General features: G+C 39.5%; 1 protein-coding gene across 4 annotated transcripts in view; it reads right to left on the bottom strand.

The window, feature by feature from the left end:
• Positions 1-19: 19 nt before the first annotated feature.
• The window catches only part of PLCB4 (phospholipase C beta 4), a 183,360-nt gene continuing 157,065 nt past the window's right edge, over positions 20-26,314 (bottom strand). For all 4 annotated transcript variants that reach the window (XM_056488965.1, XM_056488967.1, XM_056488966.1 and 1 more), the window contains 8 exons: positions 22,525-22,640; positions 18,711-18,786; positions 13,089-13,264; positions 8,317-8,418; positions 7,110-7,167; positions 6,587-6,673; positions 4,535-4,571; positions 20-1,825 (listed from right to left, as the gene is read on the bottom strand). In XM_056488965.1, coding sequence (XP_056344940.1) covers positions 1,737-1,825; positions 4,535-4,571; positions 6,587-6,673; positions 7,110-7,167; positions 8,317-8,418; positions 13,089-13,264; positions 18,711-18,786; positions 22,525-22,640 — 741 coding nt within the window. In that variant the 3' untranslated portion in view covers positions 20-1,736. The remainder of the gene's footprint in view (positions 1,826-4,534; positions 4,572-6,586; positions 6,674-7,109; positions 7,168-8,316; positions 8,419-13,088; positions 13,265-18,710; positions 18,787-22,524; positions 22,641-26,314) is intronic.

The following is a 26,314-nucleotide window of genomic DNA, read 5'->3' as shown; positions in this document are numbered from 1 at the left end:
TGCAGTCAAAACTAAAGGATTTGAATTTTTAAGGTTTTTATTAGAGAAGTTGAAAGTTTCATCTCAGGACTGACAATAACATAATTAACTCTCTTCATTTATTTTGTTTATAGGAATATGTAGAATTTGTTTGTACAAGCATATACAACAAAGTAATTGGTGCTTAGTACATTGAAATCAGAAATCTGATTTGTTCTAAACTACCAGTTTTCCATGCAGTCATCTTTGAATTGGCAGCATGGACAAATTCCAAGCCGAATGCTTACATGCATTGTTTTGCAATATAACTACAGCAAGCTCTGGAAACATGCAAATTAACACATTAGCAAATTGTTTTTATATCTAATGGACATAAAAAGGTTATTCCTGATATGAAATTCTGAAAATCTGCATAAATACTTCTGTGTAAAATTAAATTAGTTATGTACTTCTCTTTTACTACAAGTATCAAGAATGCCCACATAATTAATATACACACATATATATAGAGACCTTGTAATGCTAAAAGTCTTTGTAATTAATCAAACAATATTCTGTGCCATACATTTACTCAGTATTTACCAGCTAGTAGCATGACTGTGGTCATATAGTAGGCATTACAGCCTTAGTAGCATTTGTATCACATGCAAACATACTCTTAGCATTTCTGTTTACTAATTTTATCACGTAGCAACATGTATGTGATTTTCTACAATGTTGTGTTTCCCAAGTGTATAAATACTTTTTACATTTTCACAGTTACAAACTTTTTTGCCAAAAGCCATTTAAACAATCTTTTAAGTTACAATGAACTGTAGTATCTGGGTTCTGCAGCAACAGGATCAAAATGCAATTTCTATACAAGCAATGTAGGATGTAAACTTTTCTTAAAGTGCCTAATACGTAATTCCTTAGAGCACTGATCAGTTTTGGCACGAATACACTGTATTTCCCTCAGGTTATCCACTGCAGTAACTTCTACAGGATACTGGCTCCTCTCAGAATTGATAGAGTTGATATGGCACTTGTGAATGACATCATTAGGCTGCAGAAATACCCTGTCAAGTTACTGCTGCAGCTGATGAATTTGGCTGATGACTTTGTACACGCTGTACTTTTGAATATACACAGTTACCTTTCAACTGCCTGCTGTCTGCTGCCTGAAAAAAACCCACTTGAAATACAATTTTAAATCACCCAAACTCAACTCCTTACTATCCTAATTATTACTTGGCATAAGGTCCAGTTCAGTGGGCTCAGGGACATCGGGTGCTGAGCATCTGACAAGGCGTGGCATGGCAGGGTCTGGCAGCATGGGGTTTCTGCACAACACATCACACATGAGAACACAAATGGGAAATTACTTGACTCGAACTACAGCTTTGCTGCTATCTGAGATGATGTTAAAGGTATCTGTGTTTCGAGGCTCTGATCCTGTGATTCTGACACAGGCAAGGTGCCTGGTGAGATACAGAAAGAAAACAGGACGGGGTTTAAAAAATTCTCTTAATCTTTGTGTTGGGGGTTTTTCTGAACAAAGGAAATTCTTATGGAAATCCAACAAAGGAAATTCAGTGCCCAGTGTTAAAAAAGAAACTATGCAAACCTTAAGACTTGGTGGTCCGTAGCTACACTTGATAATAACAAAAAAACCCAAAACAAACCCCTGCCAAAACCAAACCAAAAGCCCACTCTTCAACCTCAGCAATGTTATTTTGAATTTTGCTCTCATTTTAAGGATGCTATGCTCTCCAACTTCAATTTGCTTGTTGAGGCTTTAAACCACTGTTGCTGGCCTGCGATCCATCTCTGCTTCCAGCTTCACCATCTGCTGCATCTCCTTTGCCTGCAATCCAAAATAACTGCATTAGACCTTTTGCTCCCAATGAAGCATGTTTCACATGAGAGTGTCTGAGTGAAACACAGGCAAAACACACTGAAGAGATAGGTAACATTATTTTTACACCTCTTGTCCCCCCACCTCATGCCACTCTGTTTTCAAAATCAGATGTAATCCTTATATTTACAAATTGTTAGGAAATATTTTTTATTCTATTCTGGGAGTCATGGGTTGACTTTCTAAAGAAGCATGTAAAATGCAGAAGCCCCAGCTTTGGGGAGAAAATTAAGCAGATGCCAGTTTAGTGTTTCTCCAGACAGGAAATGTCTCGGAATGTATTCTTACTGTCGTTGTGAGACTACTGCAATGTGTTAATGCCTGAAATTCATCTATGATCTGGACTTGTTTCTTGCAGAAAGGAAAGACAGAAATCCATCAGTGTAACATCTCCCTTGCCGTAGGCAAGATTTTTTAAGTATTATTTTTAAAAAATAGTATATTTTAGATTTAGTATTTTTTTTGTTTGACCTGGAGATCCTTATGATAACAGAGGGGGTGTTTTTCACATCGGGATTAGAATACTGCTATGTGCTCCATGGGATTACACACCCTGAATCCACCTGAAACTGTATCCAAATTCATGATGCAAAATCCAGCAATATGAATACATGCCAGACCTCACTATAAACTCTTCTTGCCTCAGGCTCTGCAGGCAGAGTTAAAGCTGTGTGTGTAAGTGGTGGCTGGCCTGGGAATTCCCAGTCAGAGGGCACTTTTTAAATTCCCTTCCTCTCTCAGCACACATACAGCCACACTCTCTCCTCCTTTACCGTGTTTTGGTTTCAAACTCTGCAGTTTAAATGAACTGAGAGTCAGCATCTCCATTTTCCCTGGGGGTTCTCAATCTGGGAAATTATTTAAATCCATACCCCAAGGACCCTGAATAAATTGATCCAGAGGCAATCGAACCCATCTATACAATCAGACTCAGGAGCATTAGGACAAGTTTTAGGTAGAGACAATCCAAGCTGCTATTTGCTTTGGTGTAATTGCTGTATATCCATCATGCAGGGAATAATGTTTAGGGGATTTGATTTATATAAACTATGTTCCCCTAGAAGTTATAAAAGTTACTTAGACAGGGAACATTGCTTTACAAGCTGCTACTTAAGGAATCACCTATTCTGGATGTGCAAACACATATTTACATATGTGAAAATGGGCAGATGTAGGTCTAAAGTAATGAGGGTGCACCTCTTTTCCCTTTCAAGGAAAATGTGGATTTATGCAGATGTGACATACCCGCCTGCTTGAAAAATCTAGCCCTGCACTTGCTTAATCATCCTCATCATCTTCTTGGGGAAAAAATAATTATGATAACAGCAAAGCAACCACCATAAACATGATTTTAAATTAATTGACATTCTCCATTTAAATGACTTAAAAGCTTGAAAGTAATGAAAAAACAATTTTAACATGAAAATATGGAAACATAATAAATAAATCAACATGGACAACCTCTTCTGAAATGCTGGCTGGATTTTGCCTTTGTGTCAAACGAAACATCCAAATAAAACAGAACCCTGGGTTTTTTTCTAGTGACTCACACATTTCACGTTTCAGGCTTGTGACTTGACTACAGGCACAGAGCGTCCTATAAATATTCTGTGTCCCAGTGTATTGTGTACAGAATTCTTTTAGAGAACCTGGCTTCAAAGACCACATTAGCATCTAGCAGAGGAGCAGGATCTCATTTGTGCTGTTCTGAGGCTGGGTCAGAGAGTTCATTCCCATGTGAACACACCAGCACAGCAGGACAAGCCTCTGGAACCTACAGGGGGATCCATGGAGTCAGGGGGTGCCAAGGGACCCTGCTTTCTGGGTGCTCTCTACTGAGATCCCACACAAGCTAGAAAACACATACAGTAAAAGAAATATTTTTTTTCCCCTAAGATGAGAGTTTTTTCATTATTATGTGTCCATAAATAAATTATGTTACAGTGGGTGCTGTCAGTAGTGCATGATGTTATCAATTCGAGGGAGTAATTCAGATCAGGCAGTGCTGTACCAGGGGATGTTCCAGCCCAGTGCAGCTCCTTCCCTTGGAGAAACAGGGGTTAATAGAGATTTCTTGGAGTAATGATTATTGAGGAAGCCACAGCATCACAGTCACATCATAAAGTGTAATTGCCAGAGCTAGTAACATGTTGGAATTTGAAGTGAATTTTAAAGTGCTCTTCCACAGCACTAGGAAGCTATTTCCAGCCATCTATTCTCTATTTGGCTATTCTTAGCATGGAATTACTTATTTTATTACCATACTAAGATATGTGGATACCCTTTGTCTGACTATCAGCATTAGCAGTTAATCATATGTATGTTAACACTAAAATGCTTTTCTTAGATCAATAGACACTCTTACAGACACAATTTAGAAGTCTAAGCAGATTCTCCAGTAACAGCAGCTAATGTACAAGTTAATCTTTAAATATTTCCTCTGTGCATCACTGTTCATATTCATCCGAATTTCAGATGCTAAAGCACAAAATACTGTTAATATTGTGTCAGGCTCAAATATCTGTGTGCAAACAAGATTAACACTGTGCTCACTATGTCAATGGCACTTCCCAATGGTTGCATTTACAACGAGGACTCCAATGATAATGATTTAATTTAGAAGGAAATAATAGTTTGCTTATTATACATCCATCCTACCTTGTGTTTGAGACACTGCATGACAGGATTTCAAAAGCTGTTTGTACAAAAATAAAAATGTCAAAATCGAGTAATACAACAAGAAGCAAATTAAATGAATGAAAACTGAAGTGAGATTGAAAAATTATGCAGGAAAAACATACACAAAACAAAACAAATTTAAATTCTTAACAGTTTGCACTGAAGGCTGTTTCCACCCATAATTCTACTTTTCTCCACTGTATATTTGTATGAAAATTTTCTTGCCTTGTTTGCTCAGGAAAAAAAAGTGTTTCAAAATCCTCATTAAACAAATACCACCTGGATCCAACTAACTTTCATAAATCACTATATACAACAGTGATACCAGAGCCAGCTGGGGCTTGCACTGGTGCACCTTTGGTGCTACAAGGAAATGGCCCCAACAGCACATATGGAAATACATGCTCTGTTGGATCAAATTAGAGTGAGTTAGGAAGCTGTTAAGGACAACCCCTGTGGCAGAGGCCACCACATGCCCACACAGAAGTGATAACCAGCACATGGAGGAGCTTATTCCATTTAATAACTGATGATTTGTCTGACTTAAATGGCAAATGAGCAAGCTCAGGTAGGCTGTTGCCATCCCTCAGCTGCAGAGCTGTAAGCCCAGGTGAGGATGTATCTAACTGCTCAGAGAGGTGACCCTTCAGTGACTCACCTTTATCCCAACTCCCTTAGACAGGACGTGGTTATCACATTGTGGTCAAAAGCACAATCAGAATAATTTTCTCCTCCCCTTATGTATTTTAAAAAATGGATCCAAAGCTCTCCGAAGCCAATGGAAAGAAAGAACTGATAATACCATAGCTCTGGATCAAGCCCATCATTTTTTTGTGACATTACAGATCTGCTATGGCCCAATTTCCTCCCCCAGGTCCTGCCTCCCTGCCTTTAGATACTGCTCAGGAGCAGACTGACTGACAGATCCATTCATGCTGGATGTTGGAAATGGCATCTACAAAAATCCTGTGAGGGATCAGAGTGGTTGTTTCCTAGGAGGAGGTGGAGCAATCAGCAGAGCCATAGTGACTGGGACTCGGTGGTAGCAGCCACCTGAGATCTGAGAGTGCTGTCACTCCCTGGAAGTTACCCAGGCTGCAGCTTTGAGTCTCTCTCTGACTGTGGAAATACTTGATTTGCCTGTACTATTCCCTTTCCTATCTCTCTGCAAGATGGCTTTAATTTGTATTATGGTGTCTTCCAGAGAGTCCAAGTTCTGAACGTTTACCAAACAAGGGAGTACATAATCCTTAAAAATAATGGGTATTAAATGGCAAGTAGTGGCTCCCCTTCTCTCTCACCTCACTGAACTGCTGGGCATATTCCCCTTGCAGTTTACATTTTTAAGTGCAGTACTGCAAGTCCAGCTCTTCTGGCTCAACCTTTCAGCAAGGGAACTGCTCAGAACATAGTGTTGCTTCCACCAGAAATAAGATTAGAATTTTCCTTTCCTTGCCAAGTAGTTTTTCAATTAAAAAAAAAAAAAAAAAAAAAAGGCTTATAAACTAGCAGAAAATAATAAGGTATTTTAATTAGGAAAGGGTGTACTAGTACAGATAAAACTCCCCATGCTACTATACATCTCTAGAATTCAGTCCAAACTCACTGTCTCTCGGAGTTCAGAGATGCTCTGAGCACACTTCACCTCTAATTCCTCAATCAGTACTAGGAATGTTAGTTCCAAAATGAAGGAAATCGATTTGCTTGAGTTGCTTTTGGGGAGTAATTAAAATGGATATGCTGGGTCCTTAATGACTCTCATATCTGGCTAACGAGTATCAGTGTGGCTGAACAGCTGAAAGGGCACTCTGGCTGAGCAGTTCAGCTCCCACAGGCTCAGCTGAGACAAATCTGTTGCTGTATCATCATGTGAGTCACCTCACCTCTTCATTTTGACTCCCAAAGTAGGTAGTGACCACAAACAAGTCCCCATTTTGGTAAAGGATTGCATTCAGAAGGATTCTACTCAGCCTGACTCTGGTTACTGTTTTCTCTAGCTTGCTATTCTCTTAAGCCTTTAAAACAAGATACCTGCTCATTCTGCTTCTCCAAGATTTCTAAGTGCTCAAGTTGAACTTTTTTCAACTGATCCATTTCCTTTGACTGCTTCATTGCCAGCTGTGATTGAAAGAAAATAATGGGGGAGGGAGAATATAACACATTATTTACCAGTAAAATAGAAACCCTCCAGAAAGATACACACATATATGCTGTCTTGCCCCAATTTGTAGGCATAAAACATCACAGGGGGCCTAGTATATCATTCAATATTAATAAAAGCTTTATATTATTATATTATTAATTAATAGATATAATTAATAGATACATATTATATATATTGCACATAATACACAGACTTGGCAAACACACAGGAATGAACAGTAATTCTATCAATTCAAAATAACTTTGTCTTGTATAGATGTCAGATCTTTTATTCTACAAGTATGTGCAACAAAGTAAAGACGAAAATCTACTAGAGCTGGATTCTCAACACAGAGGAATGAAAAAGAATAACCAGAAACAGTGCCCAGTGACTTGTCAAGGTTATAGTTACCCTTTTTCTCTCTTCCAGGAACTTTTTCGTGTTGCTGCTGTTCAGTTCTCTGACTCGCCTGAAAAAATACAAATGTTCTCCATGAAGACTCATTCGAAAAAAAGAAACCCAGAAGCTACAATTGAGAGAATCACAAACTCTTTTGTATTTTGTTTTCTGATTATCTGTACCAGGTGGGACTAATAGCAAATTGTAGACTCCTCTGGCTACAAAACTTAACACTCAGAGATTTCCAAGTATATTGGCACTATGATTGAATAGCTGACTGTTGTGAATGAAGTTTGCTTTTTCCTTACTCAAGAGTGGTGGCAAAAACTTCAAAAAGAATTATTTAATTTGTGCATCCCTTGCTGCACTCTACTGTTAGGTTTTGTACATAAAAAAATGCTGTGTCTTAAGAGTGGTAATGGAAAAAAATCATCTGATGATCATAAGCAAAGTTACATGTATCAATAATACTGCAAGCTTCTTAAAGCTGTTCTTTATGCAAAAATATAAACGTACAATTAATAGTTACACAAAATAACTTAAGTGTCTCTTCCTAAGATTTCTGCCATGACAGAGAACAAAAATAGTTCAAACACTTGAATCAACCCACAAAACCAGAACTGCTTTCAGATCTTGGAACAGATTTATCTTGGAGTCATTAGTGAGGTCCGGCACTGCAAAGCAAATGGTTACCAAGGGCTCTGACAACTCATCCTCCTGATGAGCTGGGAGTGTGCAGCACTCAAGGGACTTGGTTCAGCAGGAACAGGTTCAGGCTTTGGGACCAAAACAGCCCAGTGCCAAGGAGGGGATGTGAAAAAGGAAAGAACGAGTCAGAAGCAAGGCCAAAGTGAAGAGGAAACCCCAAAGGCTTATAAGACGTCATTGTGTAGATTCTGCTTTTACTCCCATCTCAGTTAGGCCCTCAATTCACTGAAAAAGCAAAAAAATATAATGCTCTTGAAGTACAATACTTAAAATTTAATAGTGTGATTGTACCTACTCTAGTCAGTCAAAGATGATCAGGGCATCGAGTTATTAAAAGGATAAATATGAGAAAATCACATTTTTTTTCTAAAACGGTCATCTAAAAATATATCCAGCATCTTCCTTTAAACCTTGTTCCCATACATAAAAGCGTGGTTTTAATGGAATTAATCTATGACTTCCCCTGTCAGATTTGGACAGCATTCTTCCCTTGTCAGGAAGGGATACTCACCTCTCTCTTTCAGCTTTGTTTTTGATAGATTTGTCTTGGCTAATGGCTTTGCTGTTCTCCATGGATATTTTAGCCTGGTTGGCACGCATCTCCTTGCTTTCCCTGGGCAAAACCAAACAGTCATTAATGCCTAAGATGCAGCTGCTGGGGAGGTTGGGTTCCTCTACACTGTGGGTAATTTTTCCTTGAAGTATTAAGGAAGAGGAAGGAGCAAACAACAATAAAATTCCCTTCCTTTGGGTAGAATTTACACAGTTTGAGCAGGCATCCAGATATCTCCATTTATTCCAGAGAACACAATCTGAAAGACCAGTGCAAAGCATTTTTACACTTTGAATATTGTAAAAGGGTATAAAATACCTTCTTTTCTCCCCATTATATGAGTTGTCCTATTACAAGCTACTATCAGCCATTTAAAAAGTGCAATTTGTCTTTTACAACTGCCTAAAAAATTTACATATCCTGCCCTCAGCAGGTAACAGCAATATCAACAGTAATGTTTGCTGTTAATATTTGCTAGTTGTAGTATGAGCTGGAACCTGCTTTGGGTCTGTGGGCCTGAAGAGAGTGGTTTCAGCCATGGACAGGCTTGTATTTGGTTTCTCCTTCTGGCTCAGTCAACCTTTCAACCTTTCTTGTGAAATAAGAGAGCTTTTCAAAAATTTTTATTAAAGAACTCTGGTGCCTTTTTTTTTTTTTCCTCTCCAAGAGTTCATGACGTTACCTGGACACAGATTTATAAAGCAGTTGTATCACAGCAAAAATTAGTCTGGGTTCTAAAAAAATGATGTGTCGAGAGCACGTTTCATTCCAACAATCCTTTCTCCAAATAAAAGCTTTTATTTTCTACACTGAAATTGAAGTGATTTTCCAGCACACTGTCTTATGAGGAGTGCTGAAATAATTTATTTTGATTACTGTGCTGAAGGATATGAAAAAGTTAGTGTAGGTGTTCAAACTGACTTAGCCTGTTTGCATCAGATACAACTTGAGAGTGAAAGAAGTTAAGAGGATTAGAGGACAACTGTGCATCACTGATGATTTAGAAATGAGGCATTGGCCATGGAGGTGGCTGAAAGGGCCAACACATCACGCTGTCTCCAGCAAAAACACTCTCCCTCCCACAAGCAGTAGTGATTCCTGGAACTGGAAGAAGTGGATAAGCCAGGATGGTAAAGAAAAAAAAAAAAAAAAAAAAAGAAAAAAAAAGAAAAAAGGATTTTGAAAAATGTGGCACAGCAAGATTTAGCTGCAGATTCTCTACTGAGTCATAGTGACTGCACCTCTGAAATTTATCCAAACATGTCTTTTGAAGGGATACTTGACTTTAAGCATATAAGTCTATCATTGGAATTTATATATAAATTTAGATGACATCAAAGTGCATTAACATGCCATTTTCTGACACCAGTATCGTTTGAATAAATAGAGATCTCTTCTATTAAAAAATCCCACCACACAATTTTCTTTCTCAGGTTGTTTTATCTGGAGTACATAATACCTGTGAATAACAGCCTCATGTCCCCAATTTCTGAACTGCACAGGACCATCAATCCAGCTCAGTCTGGGGAGGCAGGGGGCTCAGCACCCCTGGAGCTCTATAAGCTTCAGGTTTTTAGTGGTATCTGCTGCCTTCTGCTTTGTTTTTAAATGAGCCCAAAGCACAGACAGAAATTGCTTCTTGTGCTGTGCATGGAGGGAAAGCACCTTTCCTACAGCAGGCAACTGCATCATTTTAGATTATTGATCTCTGCTGCCAGCCCTGTGCTCTCTGTTGTGATATCCAACTCATTACCCAGCTCAGAGAGAGGGAAGTGGTGAGCACAGCCTGCTGAGAGCCTGCTCCACTCCCACGCTGCCCTCACACAGATCCTGCTTTTCCTATGGATATTGTCTCCTGGCCTCTAGAGATAAATACATGTCCTCCCACACACAATATATTACATTTGAAAGTTTATATATTATGAAGTGTGATGTCTCTTTGGGGCATTATTATACACATTTCAATATTTCACAGTCCAAATTCTTCTGAAATATTCATAGGTCCAGACACAGTTTTAAATTTGTTTTTAACAGTAAAATCTCCTGTCTGCTCATAATTCCCCAAATAAGCAGAATCACACGAAATTGCAATGAATAAAGCAGAAAATATTAAAGGTTGTTACTCCTGGGACTGCTGAGCAAAGAGAGTTCTTGGTATTTATCAGGATGTAAATTTTCAGATCTGGTGCTTAGTAGCTTTAAACAAAGAGCAATACTGGACTGAACACAAATGATTTCTAACAAGAAAGCAAAATCCATTGCTAACAATATAAAAAGCATATACAAGAGATGATAGAGGGATGTTTAAACAACATAGAGTTACAGAAATTCTATGCCCAAAGACTAAAAAAAGCTTTTTAAAAAACTAAGTTTATGTATACTAGTGGCCTGAAACGAATGACAGCTTCTAGCAAAGTTAAGAGAATGTGGTAATATGTATGGAAAAGAAAACAAAAAAAAATTACTTTTACAGGCCATATATTAGTAAATTATCTCCCAAGCATTCTGAAGAATTTTAAGTAGGATAGAAAAAAAAGACTCAAAAAAAGAGAAAGTGATGTGATTTCCTGGGCTAATGCAGCCAAGTATAACTTGGAGGTACAGAACCAAAGACTGCACCTTCCTCTGGCTAATAGGTTTTGAATGATGAATTTGTATAATAATTTAACAATTTTTGGACTTCAGATTTGACTGGGCATGCTTTGCAGGACAGCTTGAATAGATGGGTTAACACAGAGATGAACATAAAGATGAGCTCTACAAGCCTTTTGCTGGGACAATTCCCTGTTGGATGAAGAGCTTGCAGCTCTCAGCATGTGCTCTCTCTGATGCAAAGACAAGCTGCTTTTTCACTCAGGAATTTAAAAAATAATTTCAATTCCTTCTTCAAATGTGATTTCTTTTTTTTCCCTCATGCTTTTTATGTGAAGGTGTTGAAGACAATTACGTATGGATCAACACACTCATATATTATGTCCATTGTAGCTTGCTTTGGAAAACTGAACATAGAATAAAAAAAAGATGCCTCTACTTACCACCATTTTTAGCACTGTGACTATAATGTACATTTAATTTTATTTGATTTCAGATAGGCAGGATGGTTAATTACAAAAGCATTAGTGTCATGTAGCATCTTTTGTGTGATTATAGCAGGATATTGTATGAAAATAGCACATCAGCCTAATGTAGCTTATCCTGCAAGCCCTTTTGACCTCACTTCCCATGGATCCTTCTTACAGCCACCAGTGCTATAAACACGAGTCCATAGCTGACAGCAACTCCAAAGGATATTTCCATGTTTGATACCTCTCAGTTTCCAGACTTCGAAGTTCCTGGGTAAAGCCAAAGCAAACTACCAATGCTCCATCACTCCTGTTGCCTTTAAGGAGGTTTAAATGATCTAAATCAGCTAAGAAGCCCATTCCTACATCTACCTGTTGGAGGTTAGGATTTTTCCTTTTTTTCTTTTTTTTTTTTTTTTTTTTTCCTTTCTCTCAGGAAATTTTGTCCCATTTGTTGCTAAGAGACAATAACGACTGGGTACTTAAGAGGAACAAAATAAATGGCCAAGCTGGGGGAAGAGTGCAAGTAGCTGAGGGGCTTTCTGGCTTTCTTTTGGAGGGATGGAGATACTTGAGATTTTGGCTGGGTGGTGCTCAGGGCTGGGCTGGGCTGGGCTCCTCTCGCTCTCAGGATCGAAGGGGAGACAGGCTGTGGTTGCTGTGGGATGAATTTGCCCCCACTGCGGGGTTCTGTCTCCGGCTTTATTCTCCTACCGCGAGTGAGCTCTGCTCGTAAGAGCAGCTCTTGTACTGGGACCTCATTAACACCCGACCTCCCTGGAAAGGACCCTCACCATCTGCTGGGGTGCCTCAGGGGAAAACCCGGGGCCCTGAGTCCCTTGTCTCCCTGAGGGAGCCTCCCTGAGGGAGCCATGACCGGGAGCTGGGCTGAGCCTGCCCAGCCCCGAGTTCCTCCGCCACTGCCCCAGGGGATTTGTGCTACACTGTAACCCCACACCCCCGCCTGCCCGGACACCTCCCAGCTCCTGCTGCTGCTGCAGAGTTTCTGCTACATTTCCTGTGCCGCTCTGGGCCCGCTGTCCCCGCCATCCCAGCAGCGCACTCCGCTCCCCGTCCCGCCACGGCCGCCTGAGGGAGCCGCGGCCGCGCCACAGCGCCCCCTGCTGGCGCGGGGAGTCACCGCCCGCCCCGCCAGGAGCCAGCAGCGCCCCCTGCCGGCCGCGGGCGGAACTGCAGCGCAGGGAAAGCGCCCGCGGCGGGAGCGGCTGGGACTGGGATGGGACTGGGAATGGGAATGGAACTGGGACTCTGCTCTGCCTGTGCCGCTGGGACTGGGGCTGGGGCTCTGCTCTGCCTGTGCTGCTGCTGCTGGGCTGTTGGGAGCCTTGTTACACACACTGGGACAGAACTGCTTTGCTTTTCCCACATCTCTGCCTGACAAGCAGGTAATTTCAGAGTTATAATAATTTAGAGGGAAGGGGGGCACATTTTCCATTCCAAGAGAGGCTCCCACCTTCCCTGGCAGACACCTGTCTTTCAAACCAGGACACAACCTAAACCTTGTATGGTTGCTTCTTTTACTTCTACCGTGCATTCAGCCCAGCGCCTTTGGCAGAGGTACAGGAGCTGTCAATGCAAAAAACTAAAGCATTACACAGAGCAGACCTAAACCAAGCCCTCGTTATCAGGCAGCACTGCCCTGCTCACCTGTCATGGGAAAATTTCAGCTGCTGGGTTTGTTGTTCGTGAGCATTAATGAGCAGTTTCTTCAGTAGTTCACACTGTTGGTTCAAGTGCAAGTCGCGGATTTCCTGCTCCTCGGCGCTGTGCGTGTTGATCATCTCGGACCACTCCTTGGTGTGCTGAGCCACGATCTCTTTGACCTGTGGGGAGGTAACACCAGCTTTGTTAGAGGCTTCTAGACAGAGCAACTCCTCCTGCTGCTGAAGGTGATGTAAAGACAGTCATAAAACAGGTTCTAAAGAACACAGCTAAATTGTGAAAAATGAAGTTGCACAAATGAAGTTGCTTCAGAGATAGCAAAGCCACTGAGGACACTGCTGGGTGGTATAAAAACAGAGGTAAACCAACCCCTACTGTTAAGTCACTATTATCTAAAATGCCCTGAATAGACTGGCTGAATAAATAGGTTCTTCACTGTGCTACCATTGTTTTAAAACCTTCTCTAACACCGAGTTAATAATAATACAGTTTCACACTTTTGTTCCCAAGAAAAATATATATATTAAAAGTACTGAACTTAACAATGGAAAAACCTAGTGAGCAGGATTTCTCTGAGGGCTTAAAGATAGCCTTTGGTTTTGTGGAGACAGTTTCACAAACATGGAGCATTTACAGAGAAATCATGTATTTAATAGAACCTGAATCTGAAGATGGGCTACATATCTTTGTTTTATATTCCTTAAGTCAGCAGGGAATCTGACAAGTATTCTTCTCTTGCTTATCTCCCAAGCCTCACAAGAATAATGAGATTAAAGTTTTGGAATGTTCCCAAGAGACAGTATTAAGAAGCCTAAATCACCAGAGTTGTTATTATAATATATTGTGCTCATTGATTTTGAAAAGAAGCTAATAGAAAGATATGTTTTATTGACCTTTAATGATTATCTTTGGGTATTTTGACATGCTATCCTACTTTTCCATAAATAGTATACAAAATGCCCCTCCCAATAAATCCATCTTCGGGTAATCATTTCAACTACAACCAATAACATCTGGGTCATCTTCTACCAAAGCAAACTTAATACTTTTAAACAAAATTGCCACCACTTTGCTTAGAAAGTGAGAGAATGAAAGTGAGAGAATTATGCAAACCCCAGCTAAATATTTTATCTAGGGTTTGCATAATGAAGAACAGATTGTCTTGCACACAGTGGTGAAGGTGAAAAATGTGGAGATTTTATCATCCCCAATCTCCATTCTGTCCTGGAGAGGCTCCTCTGAAGGGCCTCTTACCTGAAGCTCATGTTGCCCAATAAAAAGGAATCTAATGAAACAAAAAAGTGAGTAATTCTGGAACAGGATGACTACTACTACCTGAAAGCCAGGTTTACACTTAACTATAGCTAAAGAGTGGTCTCAAATCAAAACAGCTACAAGCAGCTGATAGAGAGCAACCTGGAGTGTTCTACAGAAAACAACAAAAGCCTTTTGAGGCAGAAGTTGATATGATTAACATAGACCCAATTCATCAGGGTGCTTAAGAGTCAGTGTGCCTCCAATAAAATGAGCCAGGCTTCTTTTTGTGCATGTGGGGAAGTGTACTACTGAGCCCAGAGCCTGGCAACCGTGAAATGATATGAAGGATGTGGTACAGTTTGTGGGAGTAGTATTTTTAATAAGGTGTTCATAAGTACTGCCTTCAGAGCCTGAAAAACATGAGGATTCAGTTTTAAAATGAGTACAAATAAATGCTTGGATGTTATGAAGGAACACTAACTTTTCAGATGGAGATTTGAGGTGTTGAGGGGCAGACACTCCAGCTCACCTCTGGCACCAAAGGTGCTTCAGTTTGGGCCAAGTTTAGCCCAAGTTCCCTGTACTGCTGATGTGAAAATGTGGGCTGCTCCAAAGCAGGATTTATCACTCAGACACACTCTGGAAATGCCCCTCTAATATCTCCATGGCCTCAAGCACCAAGACACTTGAGTTAGGTTGTGTGAATCTCCTCTCAAGAGTGACCTCATTTGACTTAGACCTAGGATGGACTTAGGAGAGCCAAAAGTCATGGCTGAAGATTTTAGGAAAACATGTTCCATATTCATTTTCAATCCAGAGTTTTCAGATGGAGTCTGCTCCATCCACAATTTGAATTAAAAATGGTGCAGATAGATCAGTCCAAAATCCTGGGTGTAATTTGGAGCACAGCAGCAAAGGGAGTGTGCCCTCAGAAAACTCCCACAGTCACAGTGTTAGAAATTATTAATATTTCAAAAAGACAAGTGCTGTTATGTGGCCAAAGGAGCAGAAGGCCAACTGTTCACCACCACCACAGGCATTCCAGTAAACAAAGAAGAGTTTGCTTTTATTTAAGGCCTCCTTGCACTGCAGAGAAAAGGCAAAATTAACTTTGCATGAAAAAAGAAGCATGACAATAAAATAGTGAAATAGTGGAAGCCATGGTGCAGGTAAGTATTTTGTGACTTAATTGCAAAGACTTTACAAAGCCTGAACAAACACAGAGGAACAAAGACTCAAGGGCTCATTGCAAATGAATTATGCACGTGATAATTGTTTTTAAATGGTGAATGTTATAAACCATGGAGGAACCTGAAGGCAGGAATTCTGAATCTCAGGTACACTGATATCACAGGATCATATTAACATCTCATAGAATTATTGAGTCCATCTCCCAAAGAAAAACCTTGCAAAGTGACAGTGTGGTAATACTTAGATAAAGTATTTAATCCAAGAAGGAAGAAATTATCTGAAAAACACCCTGCCTGTGTTTGTGAACAGATGTGCTGCTAATTCCAGAAGCAGCAGGCAGTCTAAGAAGCAGATACACCTCCTTGTAAAACAAACTTTCCTCTAGGGATGTGAAAGAGAAAATTTCCTTTTTTACATCTCCACCAACGCAGAAGTCTCATTACAGGTACAGCAAGATATAACCTGAAAAGAAGGATGTGAGGGATGTGCCAAACACCAGTTACAAGACTTTAAATACCCAATTTGACTCAGATTCCAAACAACTTAGAACTCACGGCCATTAAATCATCTGAAATCCAATTTTGCTGCAGATCTGTGATATGCTTCAAAGTTCATCTGTAGTAAATTCAGAGAACATCCCTGCTTTTCTCCAATTTATAAGCAGCATAGTTGAAATGACTGTTTAATTTTTACTGGGCTGTGCTCTTGTCCTACTTTCTGCTATTAAGGTAGTGTTGCTTGTCCTAAAGGATAGGAAAAATAACCATTAGCTTACTTCTCTCTTTCCTGTTCTGCAGACTGAGTTTGCAAGCCTGTCCTTTCATCTGTTCCTACACTGGACCTAAGAGACTAATTAAAATCCTGATAAGGAACCTTCTTTTGCACAGCATATATGCAAGAAGTTTGTTTAGTCACTGAGTTCAAGCAGGAATGATCTTTGAAGTAATCTTTCCTTTTTTTTTTCTTTTCATCCTCTGCCAGCTTGATATTGGGACCTACTTTCCTAATGCAGGCAAGTAATTTGCATTTGCTAGGTTAATTGTGTGTGAAGTACATGCTAGGACATTCAGATTTAATTTCAATATTTTATGTCAAACTTGGGCTGGATGTTTCCTCATGACAGGAGGAGTTCTGTAGACTAAAAGGTCTCTTTGGTGCTAAAGGTGTGTACAGGCACATTGTGGCACAGAGCTGTACTGGAGAACATGAGCTGTAATTAAAGATGAATTATGTTCCAATCTGATATCAAAATTAGCAGGCCAAATGCTGAGAAATTATGAACAACTGTTAATTAATCAAACTCCCACTATATCAGTGTAATGCATTCAGCATCTCAGAATTTAATCTAATTTAATTGCACCTACCTTCATCTAAGATAAGAGTTAATTTCCCTATGGTCTTGAGCACTGTTTTCCAACCCCTTGCTTGCAAACCTTTGAATGATCTCCAGGAATAATTCAAGGTCCCACACACAGCAGTTGAAACAAAAGAGGCTGGTAAATAATCTGGACAATTTTGATGGAACCACAGTGAGCAGGACATTGAAAATCATTAGAGGAATCCTCAGAGGGGATTGATCTGCAGAGTTCTTTGGGAACTATCCAATAATCAGAAGCTTGGAATTTCAAGTGTTATATTGGAGTCTTACATTTAAAATCTTACATTTAAGTCTCCTTTCAAAATGTCATCCTAAAACCTGACATGAGAGTGAAAAAAAAAATTTTTTTTTCCAGGTTTGGATTAAATTAAAGAGAACCAGTTTGAAAGCAGGATTTTGAAAGGAACAGGGCTCAGAAACTGGATATATTTGTGGAAAGGGAGAACATGAGCTACATTTATTGGATTTGGAAGATTAATGAACATTTGGATGTTCCTTGTGTACAAATGACACCTAACTCCAGACTATGAGTGACACAGGTGAGAGAGAGATCAGAGAAAATAAATTTCTGTGTAATGCAATTTCAAATGAGTTTTGGAGCTTATGTCTGGATGATTGGGAGCCAGTGCTCCTCAGAGAGTTTGTTTCATTAAGAGAGGAATGATTTTTTAAAAATTTTTTAACTTAACAAATTTGCTTTTATTTAAGGAAAAGGTTCTAGACTTTTCATAGGGGAAGAAAATAGGGAGACAAGAGAGTACTTTAGATTTTATCCCTGGAGGTTCTGCTACATTTGCAACTGAGAGGGCAGCAACAAGAAACCAAACTTTGATTAGAAAATTAAGATCTCTTCTGCATGAAAAAGTAAAATCAGAGAATAAAGTTCAAAGAAGGCAAGATAAAAATTAAGTTATTCAAGCCTCAAAGATGTGACTGTATTTGTGTGTATTTGTATTCTTGTCTGATTCTGTTCACAGGTTTCAGCTTTTACTGGGGTCTGTCTCCAGTACTGTCCTCCTCCAGATGATTTTGTGCATGGATGAGCCTTCTGGTGTCCCTGCCACCCTCTAGTCTGGGTAGCTTTCAAAATCATGCCAACAAGTCCTGGATAAGACTTCCAAAGGAAACAGAAAGTCAGTGAACACAGTCCACCAAGTGGACACTGTGTCACAGCAGAAGACTGTGTTCAGTGTACCTCTGAACACAGAGGAAACAGCTCTGAGTGTGTGAGCCATGAGCTTGAGAACAGCTTTTCCAAATGAGCTGAGGTCAAGTTCCAGGGCACTTTTATTCCCCAGGACCTTGGAGAAAACAAAGCAATGCAGCAGTGGGAAAAAAACCCCAGCAGAAATAAGAAGGCATTTGTTTCAAGTGGAACTTGGCTCCTCATTCCCTAAGAAACAGATTACCAAGGCCACGGCAACAATGATGGAAAATGAAATAGAAACTTCTTTATGTATGTATTTTGGGAATGTATTTAGCATCCAAATTTCATATAACACATATTCTCTTTGTTTAACTAGAGCTGACACAAATGACCAGTTTCACTTCACGAGGCATGAATATAAGGCTTTCTTCAAAAATTTCTAAACAGCAGGAAATTGATGTTGCTTTAAAATTTTTTTTAAGAAACACTTTTAGACACTCAATTACTCCCATTCTTTTCAACATGTTATTATTGCTGAAAATTATTCATATGCTTCCAAGAAAATTAACTACCACTTGGGTCTCAAAATCTCTCTCTCAGAAGTTGCATGCATTAAAATTGGCTGTTCTCTTACCTTAGATTTGTGATCTGATGTTAGTGTCTGAATTTTAATTTCCGTTTCTTTCTTCAATTCAACACAATTACTTCCTCTAAAAAAAAAAAAAGAAAATTTGCAAATGTGTGCCACAAGTTAAACATCTCCGCATTCAGTCAGCACTTACTAATTAAAATGTTAATCAACGTTGAAGTGCTGCACCGTATTGGAATGAAATTATTTCTTCTGGCAATCCATTCACAACTTACAAAATATTGTTGGATTAATGATCAGTCAGTTCAAACACCACATGATTAATTCTAGATTGGACCAGCAATTATTCTGTTGCTGAGGATGTGTCAGGCATCTCCATTTATGATACTTGGTTCCTTTTCCAGGCTTAAAATACCTTGCCAAGAGAAACCAGTTTCTGCCTGAAAACTTATAGGCCTATTCAGTGCCTTGCCATGATTTTAGACTCTTGTTTTAAAAGTAATTTTGCTACTTATATTTAGTTTGAGGCAAAGAAAATGCTGTCATTTGAATAATTACCTCACAGGGTGATTTGAGTGTGCTAAATTTGAACACCTGTAGAAAGTGTAGGTGTCCCTCTGTGAGAGTAAGTGAAGGGGCTGCAAAGGAGAGGCCTGGAATAAATATCTTGAGAGAAGTCTGTTTGGACACCACTGTAATATTTCTGTGTTGGATTATCACTGATGTAAAGTGATGCAGCTCCACTGTCTGGACAGGGACACACTCATTTATCAGCTGCAGCTGGCCCTAGTAAGGATGGTCATTGCTTGACTGCAGTAACATTAATCCATGTTTGCTCCAGAAAAGGAGATTTCTGAAACTTTTAACAAGTTTAAATCCTATTTTCATATCAAAGTACTGCTAAACTTACGGAAATTAGCAGAAAATTTTACCATCAAACAACACCAGGAAAACCCTTACTGAAAATAGTGTGTCTTGTTTTCCTAAGGGCCACCAGTCATTTAACTCCTAGCCAGAGCAAGGGGAATTTTCTAGATATTTCTAGCACTGATTTGACACTTTGAAAGCAATCTAAAGTCATAGAGAGAGATTCTGACCACTGTTACCTCTGCCTGAACAAACCCAACAGCTGAAGGAGAAGTGTCTTTGATCACACTGTGATCAGAGTGTGGCTGTAATGAAATATTTGATTTGTTGATCAGTATGAAAGACATTGAGTCATTGAATGAGACATACTTTATCCCAAAATAGCCTCATTAGTTCTACTGGACTCATCAGAATCCCAGACATCCAAACCACCAGCTGATCCCTTCTCTGGAAATGCAGCTTTCATCATATCCCAAGGCAACTTCCAGCCAGTTTGGACAGTGGGCAAAATGGGAATTGCCCCCAGCTGCAGCAGCAGAGCCCATGGCTGAACCATGGAGTCACAGCTGGGAACAAATACCCAGGGACAGCCCCATCCAGGGTCACCTACCAAGCTCATACACACAGATACACTTGGATTTCTGGACAGTTCCAATAAATCAGAAAGATTTTTATGTGCCCTGACTCCAATTCAGAGTGGAACACAACCATACCTATCCCCATATGCCTCTCTGAGATTTGTAAGCATTTCAAGTGTATGACAGAAATAGCACAGGGAGCAAAACCCTGTCCATCTGTCAGTGAATTAGCATGTGATTAAAAAATCCTACTTTGCTGAACAGTATGCAGTTGACATTTGTCACACCATGTGGCAGAAATGGACCACAAAAAAAAGTGCACAACAAGATCAGAAGAGAAAGTTGTCTTTACACCTATCAAAGGCCTTTTTATCAGGAAATAATCTGACAATTTCAATATGAATGCCTCGAAAACATGTTTTACAAGTTCTCTTACAACTTTTATTCCTTGCAAAAGCTCCAGAATGATAGCCAAGAAAATGGAGCATGCCCTGTACTCATTGAACCCAGGACTCTGGATTCATCAGATCATTTAAGTTCTATAAAATTTGTAAGTGCCAACCAATGTATTCACTTTTAAGCATGTCCTTGAATACTCTGCATGGCTGGGGTGGGCATTAAATATTAAAAATATTTAGCCCTTAAAATATTCTGCTGTGGCATTAAAAAAATGTTTTTACAGAAAGTCTGTCAGATACTGATTTTGATTTGGCTGTTAACTAGATGCATGCAGGCTTGTGAAACTGAACAGCCATCAAGTGACTGAGAGCTCTGGAGTCCATGGAAAGGATGGAATTGTGGTAAGGAACAGTATTTGGCTTTGCACTGAAGCTGCTTCTGGAGTGGTCATTTCCAATTTTATTTTTAACTCATAATATGGAACTGTTATGAAAGCTTTGGTGTCCATTGCAAGAAGCATAATAAAATTAAGAGAAGATGCTGCAAGTAGCCAATGAAGTGATCTCAAACTGAATCAAATTATGGATTGCTTTGATACTTGACCCATTTTGGGGTGATCTGGACAGCACTGTTATCCAAAACTTCCCCATATTTATTGCCCAGAGATAGCCTTTAACTTCCTGACACACCTTCCTTGGCTGTTTTATCTGGACAGACAACACTGGCTCCTTCTCAGGCCAACAGGAACACAGATTCTTAAATACCAGACACAGGGAAACCTTTCTTCCCACACAGTAATTATGGTGCAATGCCCTGAGTTCACTTTTCTGTTACTGTAGTAAATAACCTGACTGTAATTAAAAATCCAGCTGTATCAGTAACATTCTGCTGTGTTATGTTCAATGAAATTGACTCAATGCCACATTAAATTAATCAATCCTGCGGTTGTCCCCTCTCTGTTTGGAGAAGTAGTAATTTTCTGGAAGAAGCTCCTTAGATTATAGGTATTTGTGTGCTTACAGTTCTCCTGTCTTGAAGAAAAATAGTAGAGCATGAACTGTGAGCTTCCAATAATTTAGTGAGAAGAATTCTCCTTACCTTGTTTACTTCTGACAGTTCTGTTTCTGTTCTTTTGCCAGTTTGCAACATGCACACTCAAAAACCCACCACCATTCCAATAATGTATAGAAAAAGGATTCTTGGAAGAATCTAGTGCCAAACAGGCATCTATGTTCAGTATTCAGTGAGTGAGTTGCTGCCAGCTGTTAATGCCAGATGACAACAATATGAAATTAAGAGCAACTATTAGCATAGCTGGATATGGAACTAAAGTAATTCCTGCTGTCTCAATGAAATTCCAGTGACATGGTGAAAGGTGGAGAGGAGAAACTGCTGCCAGATGAGCAGCAAGGCAACAGCAGGTCCTGCTACTTAATTCCAAATTGAATTAGACATTCTATTAAAGTCATCAGCATCTTCCAGGAACCTTTCTGGGACAAATAGGAGATTCACACAGATAATATCCCAGGCCATCAGTTTGTGCAAATGAAAACAATTCCAGTCAAAGGAGTAAGACTCATTTATCCTAGTTAAGGATCTGTAAGTTTTTTGTCAAAAAGAAACTTCAACTCAACAGCACAGCAAAACATTCAGGATTTAAAGCCAGCTTTTGCCCTAAAATCAAAACATTGCTACTCTCTCACTAGAGCTGTTGAGGATCTTAGTGAACACAATAGTGACATTGCCTGGGGATGCAGTGAGATCAGACCAGATCACAGAAATAAAAATTTGATGCAAATTCTTTGCTTTTACTTGTAAAATTCTGATAGCAGAAGACCAGAGAAAGGCAGAGTGAGTCCAGCATTTAAGGCTCATTGCTAGAGCTCATTCTCAGGCTGATGTATGATGCTGGTTTAAGCTGCAATGCCCTTTTTATGAATGCTTTATTCCAGACCACAAAAGCATAAGATATCAAATCTATTTTAAGTCTAAAGAAAAATAATTTAATATCTTACCCCTTCTTCTTCATTGCCTTCTCTAACATTTTCTCATATGATACTTTTTCTTTATCATATTGGGCCACTATTTTGTCAATTTGTGTGCAGTGCAACTTCTGCATGGCGCTGTGCTCCTGGAAAAAAGCAGGATCTTAGGTTAGGTTGCTGGATTTTTGATGTTAAATTTTCTTACAACATAAAAAATACCAGTGTACAAACAGACAATGTTGACAATGGAATTTATCTGGTCTAGCCATGTGGTATTCAGCATTCCAGGTATTCCACCACAAGCATTAAAACATTTCTTCTTTGTTTGAAAAATTAAAAACTGCAGTGAACCTTAAAAATATGGCACATTTTAAAATAAAGTAATGATGGGGAAAAAAGTCATCTGTTGCAATAAGTGTCCATTTAATTACAATTCTGAAGATCTGGCCCACAATCCCTAGTGACAGCAGCACTCTGACCGCTAAGAAATCCCACCTTGTGGCAGACCTCTCCTTTAGCAAGGGTAAGCAAGCTGTGCAATCCAACTTAACTTTATATTTTCCTTTATCAGAACAGCAGCTCATAATGATGCAAATATTTGACCAGCACGAGAGCAGCAAATATTGAATTTACACTACAATAGGAAAAATGGTTCTTTCATTTCTGTTACTTTATTAATACCCAATTGCCCTGAATTTTATCTAATCATAGGAAAAAGAACCTCATTAATTAAAATGGCTTCATCCAGGGCTTTATCTCTATTTTTTATAGCTCTTTTTGCATCTTTTCCACATGTGCTATTCTACTGCTTTTTATTATTATTTTCTATACACCTTTGCCTTATCACTGTTTCTTCCTCTAAAAATGCTAATTAAATATTTTACACTCATTTTACCAAAACATTAATACAAATGCTGCAATGCTTTTAAAAATCTAGCACTGGGCTGTACCTCAGCACTCCAACATCTGCCAAGCACATCCCCAGGGAACACATACAGCTTCCAAATGTTGTATTCAGAGTGGGAAACTGAATTTGCTGTTCCACAGAGGATTTAAAGGGAAACAAATAGAGTCTGTCAATATTAAAACATGCCAGCCACAACAGGGGGTGTTTACACTGACTAATCAGTCAGGGAAAAATAGGGACAGTGAAAAGAATGACTCCAGCTTGGCAACATCAGCCAGCCACAGGTGAAGTGACTGACAGCATCTCTCAAACTACCCACTCCACTCTGAATGAGCAGAACTATCCAATTCTTGCCATAAAGGACTAAGAAAAAATTCTGCAAAGCATGAGACTTCTGCCCAAACTTCTGTCAAAATTCTAAGAAATATGGTGGTTTTTTGTAACATATTTTGTTTTCAAATGCAAAGTTTCAGCTGTAGGTTGATTCAGAATAAGTTTGCAGGTAATTCTCCTCAGCTAGGTTCTCATGATTTCCTCAAGCCCACTGAATCTGCACACCTTCCACATGAATATATTCACAAATTACATGGCATTACAAATTGAAGCCACAGCTCTGCCAGTGTTCTGAGAGGTCACCTAATTGGTATAAAAAGACTCAAATCACAGCAAGATAATCCCCAGGAAAAGAATAAAGAGTCATATACTGTTCCTTTGGGAACAGTAAGTGTGTGTGTGCAGAAATCACAGTTCAGTCTCTTAAAGGGAAGAGGAAATAAATTCCCATTATACAAACTGTTACTCCTGTCCAGTATCTCCCTAAAGCAACATAAATACTCTGCACTGAGGTCTGGAAGATTCTCATTACAGAGTACACGGATGAGGAAATAAAAAGAAGGAACTAACATTTCCAGTTCAAAAATCCATTTTCCAGAACTTTATTTGTCTACAGTCCCATCATCTTTTGTACTCCTGTGTGAAATGGAGATTTTTTTTTTTAATGTTCTTTTTACCAGGCTTTAATTCAAACAGTACATATTTTCAGTGTCAATGTGAATGTGCAGGAGATAAATTTGGGGATTTAGAATAATTATGTGATTCTGGTTACTGTCTAGAACCATATTAAATTCCTCAAGGGGCACTTGTGACCATCCCTGTTTTGTCTCAAACTGCTAGAACTGTACACCACAATCCTCTAGAATATATCAAGGTAATCCCTCACTATCCTTCCTCTTCTGTCTAGCCCAAAAAGTACAGAAACTACCTGACACCTCTGAAAAATATTGAAATGAATTAGGGGCCCATAAAAGCAGGCTGCTAAAAAGTGAAGTTGGTTGACTGAGATATGTCCTTCCCTTTGCCCACCCGCCTGTGATGCCACCCCAGACCTTTCACCTAAACAGCACTCACTATATAACTTGAAAAAGAAGAGATATAAACTAAAGGTCATCATTCAGACACATCAGCTGTTCTATAGCTGAATATAAGATATGAATATTAATTCATACTGGGGGATTAAAGTTACTTCAGGGAATGTAGGCAGGAAATATCTGCCACAAAAGTAGCCAAATGCAGGTGTTTATATGGATGCATTGTTTAAAGAAAAGCATTCCTGCACAGTATGCAGAAGTGACTGGACATTTTCTTTTAAAATTAAAAAAAGCATAGGTTACCAGAGCTAAGATTCAAGAGAAGTTATTCCTAACAAGGAGATTTTCTTTAAATGGCGACAATTTCATGAATCTGCCACTGTTTTTCAAAAGTCAAACACAAGGAATACTACAGCACCAGCAGCTTCCTACTGGACTGAGGTTTGGATCATGTTCTGTGCTCCCAAAAGCAATCATCTGCTCTTCAGCAATCCCAACAGAGGGATTTCTGGAGAATGCTATCAGAGCTGCTGGAGCCAAAATAGCTGAAATGCTGAACAGAAGTAAGTAAATGGAAGATACCATCAAAGAACAACACCAACAGAGTGTTGTGTGCTGGGAAGCCTGACACCACTTAATATATCTTTGCTACAATGCATTTCCAAAGCCAATTTCAGATGGAAAAGCATTAGACTTTTCTTTCCTTAAGCATCATGAACAATTCCCTTCTGCTTCTTTCTCCTCCAGATATCTGGAGTGTCTATGGTTAAATGAGAGCCAGCCTATTTTTGGTGCTTTTAGGTTCAGTCTGCTTCAAACACAGGCTTCCTGAGGCTGAGCATGGACAGCCAACTGCAGAGTTCTGCTCCATCCCAGATAAAATGCACTAAGAACAGTGATGAGCACACCAAGCACTGCCCTGACATCACTGCTGAGCCAATGTGGCTGCACTTTCCTGCTCAGACTCTGAATTCCAGGAGCTTTCCTTGCTGGAGATTTAGCCAGGCATGTCCTAGGCCAGCACTTTGTTGTTAGGACAAGCTCACACTCTGTGCTTAGGAGCAGCAGGACACAGGCTGGCTCAGACATGAAATAGCTGTGCTTGAGCTAATGCTGAAAGCCCTTCTGAGTGCAGGGTGTTTTTAGATTATGGCTGGCAATTTTTTCCTCAGATTAGAGGAAGCAAGTGCAAGCCTGAACAGATGGATAATTTTTTTAATATTAGCAAGCACAGTCTTGGCTCAGATGTCCTGTGGGTCACGTGTTTGAGGGAGAGAGACCCCTGAGTTTTTTTCTACATGACCACAGGACCATTACTATAGCAAATTGCTGGCTGTTGGCCAATGAAATGACAAAGTAGTGTTTAAAAATTAGAAGCCCCCAAAAAGATCAGCCCTATGAAGGTCTAGAAACTGTTGATATAAAAAAGTGTTGGACACTTTCCTTTGAGCATGGGCTTTGCACACAACACAAAAATGCAGAAATCACTCATTTCCCCTCTGCACAGTCAGTAAGGAGGCTGAAATGCAACTATTTAATTTCCTTA

The sequence above is a fragment of the Oenanthe melanoleuca genome, chromosome 3, assembly GCF_029582105.1.
Source record: "Oenanthe melanoleuca isolate GR-GAL-2019-014 chromosome 3, OMel1.0, whole genome shotgun sequence".
Classification (NCBI taxonomy): domain Eukaryota; kingdom Metazoa; phylum Chordata; class Aves; order Passeriformes; family Muscicapidae; genus Oenanthe; species Oenanthe melanoleuca.
This window is presented reverse-complemented; position numbering and strand designations above follow the sequence as displayed.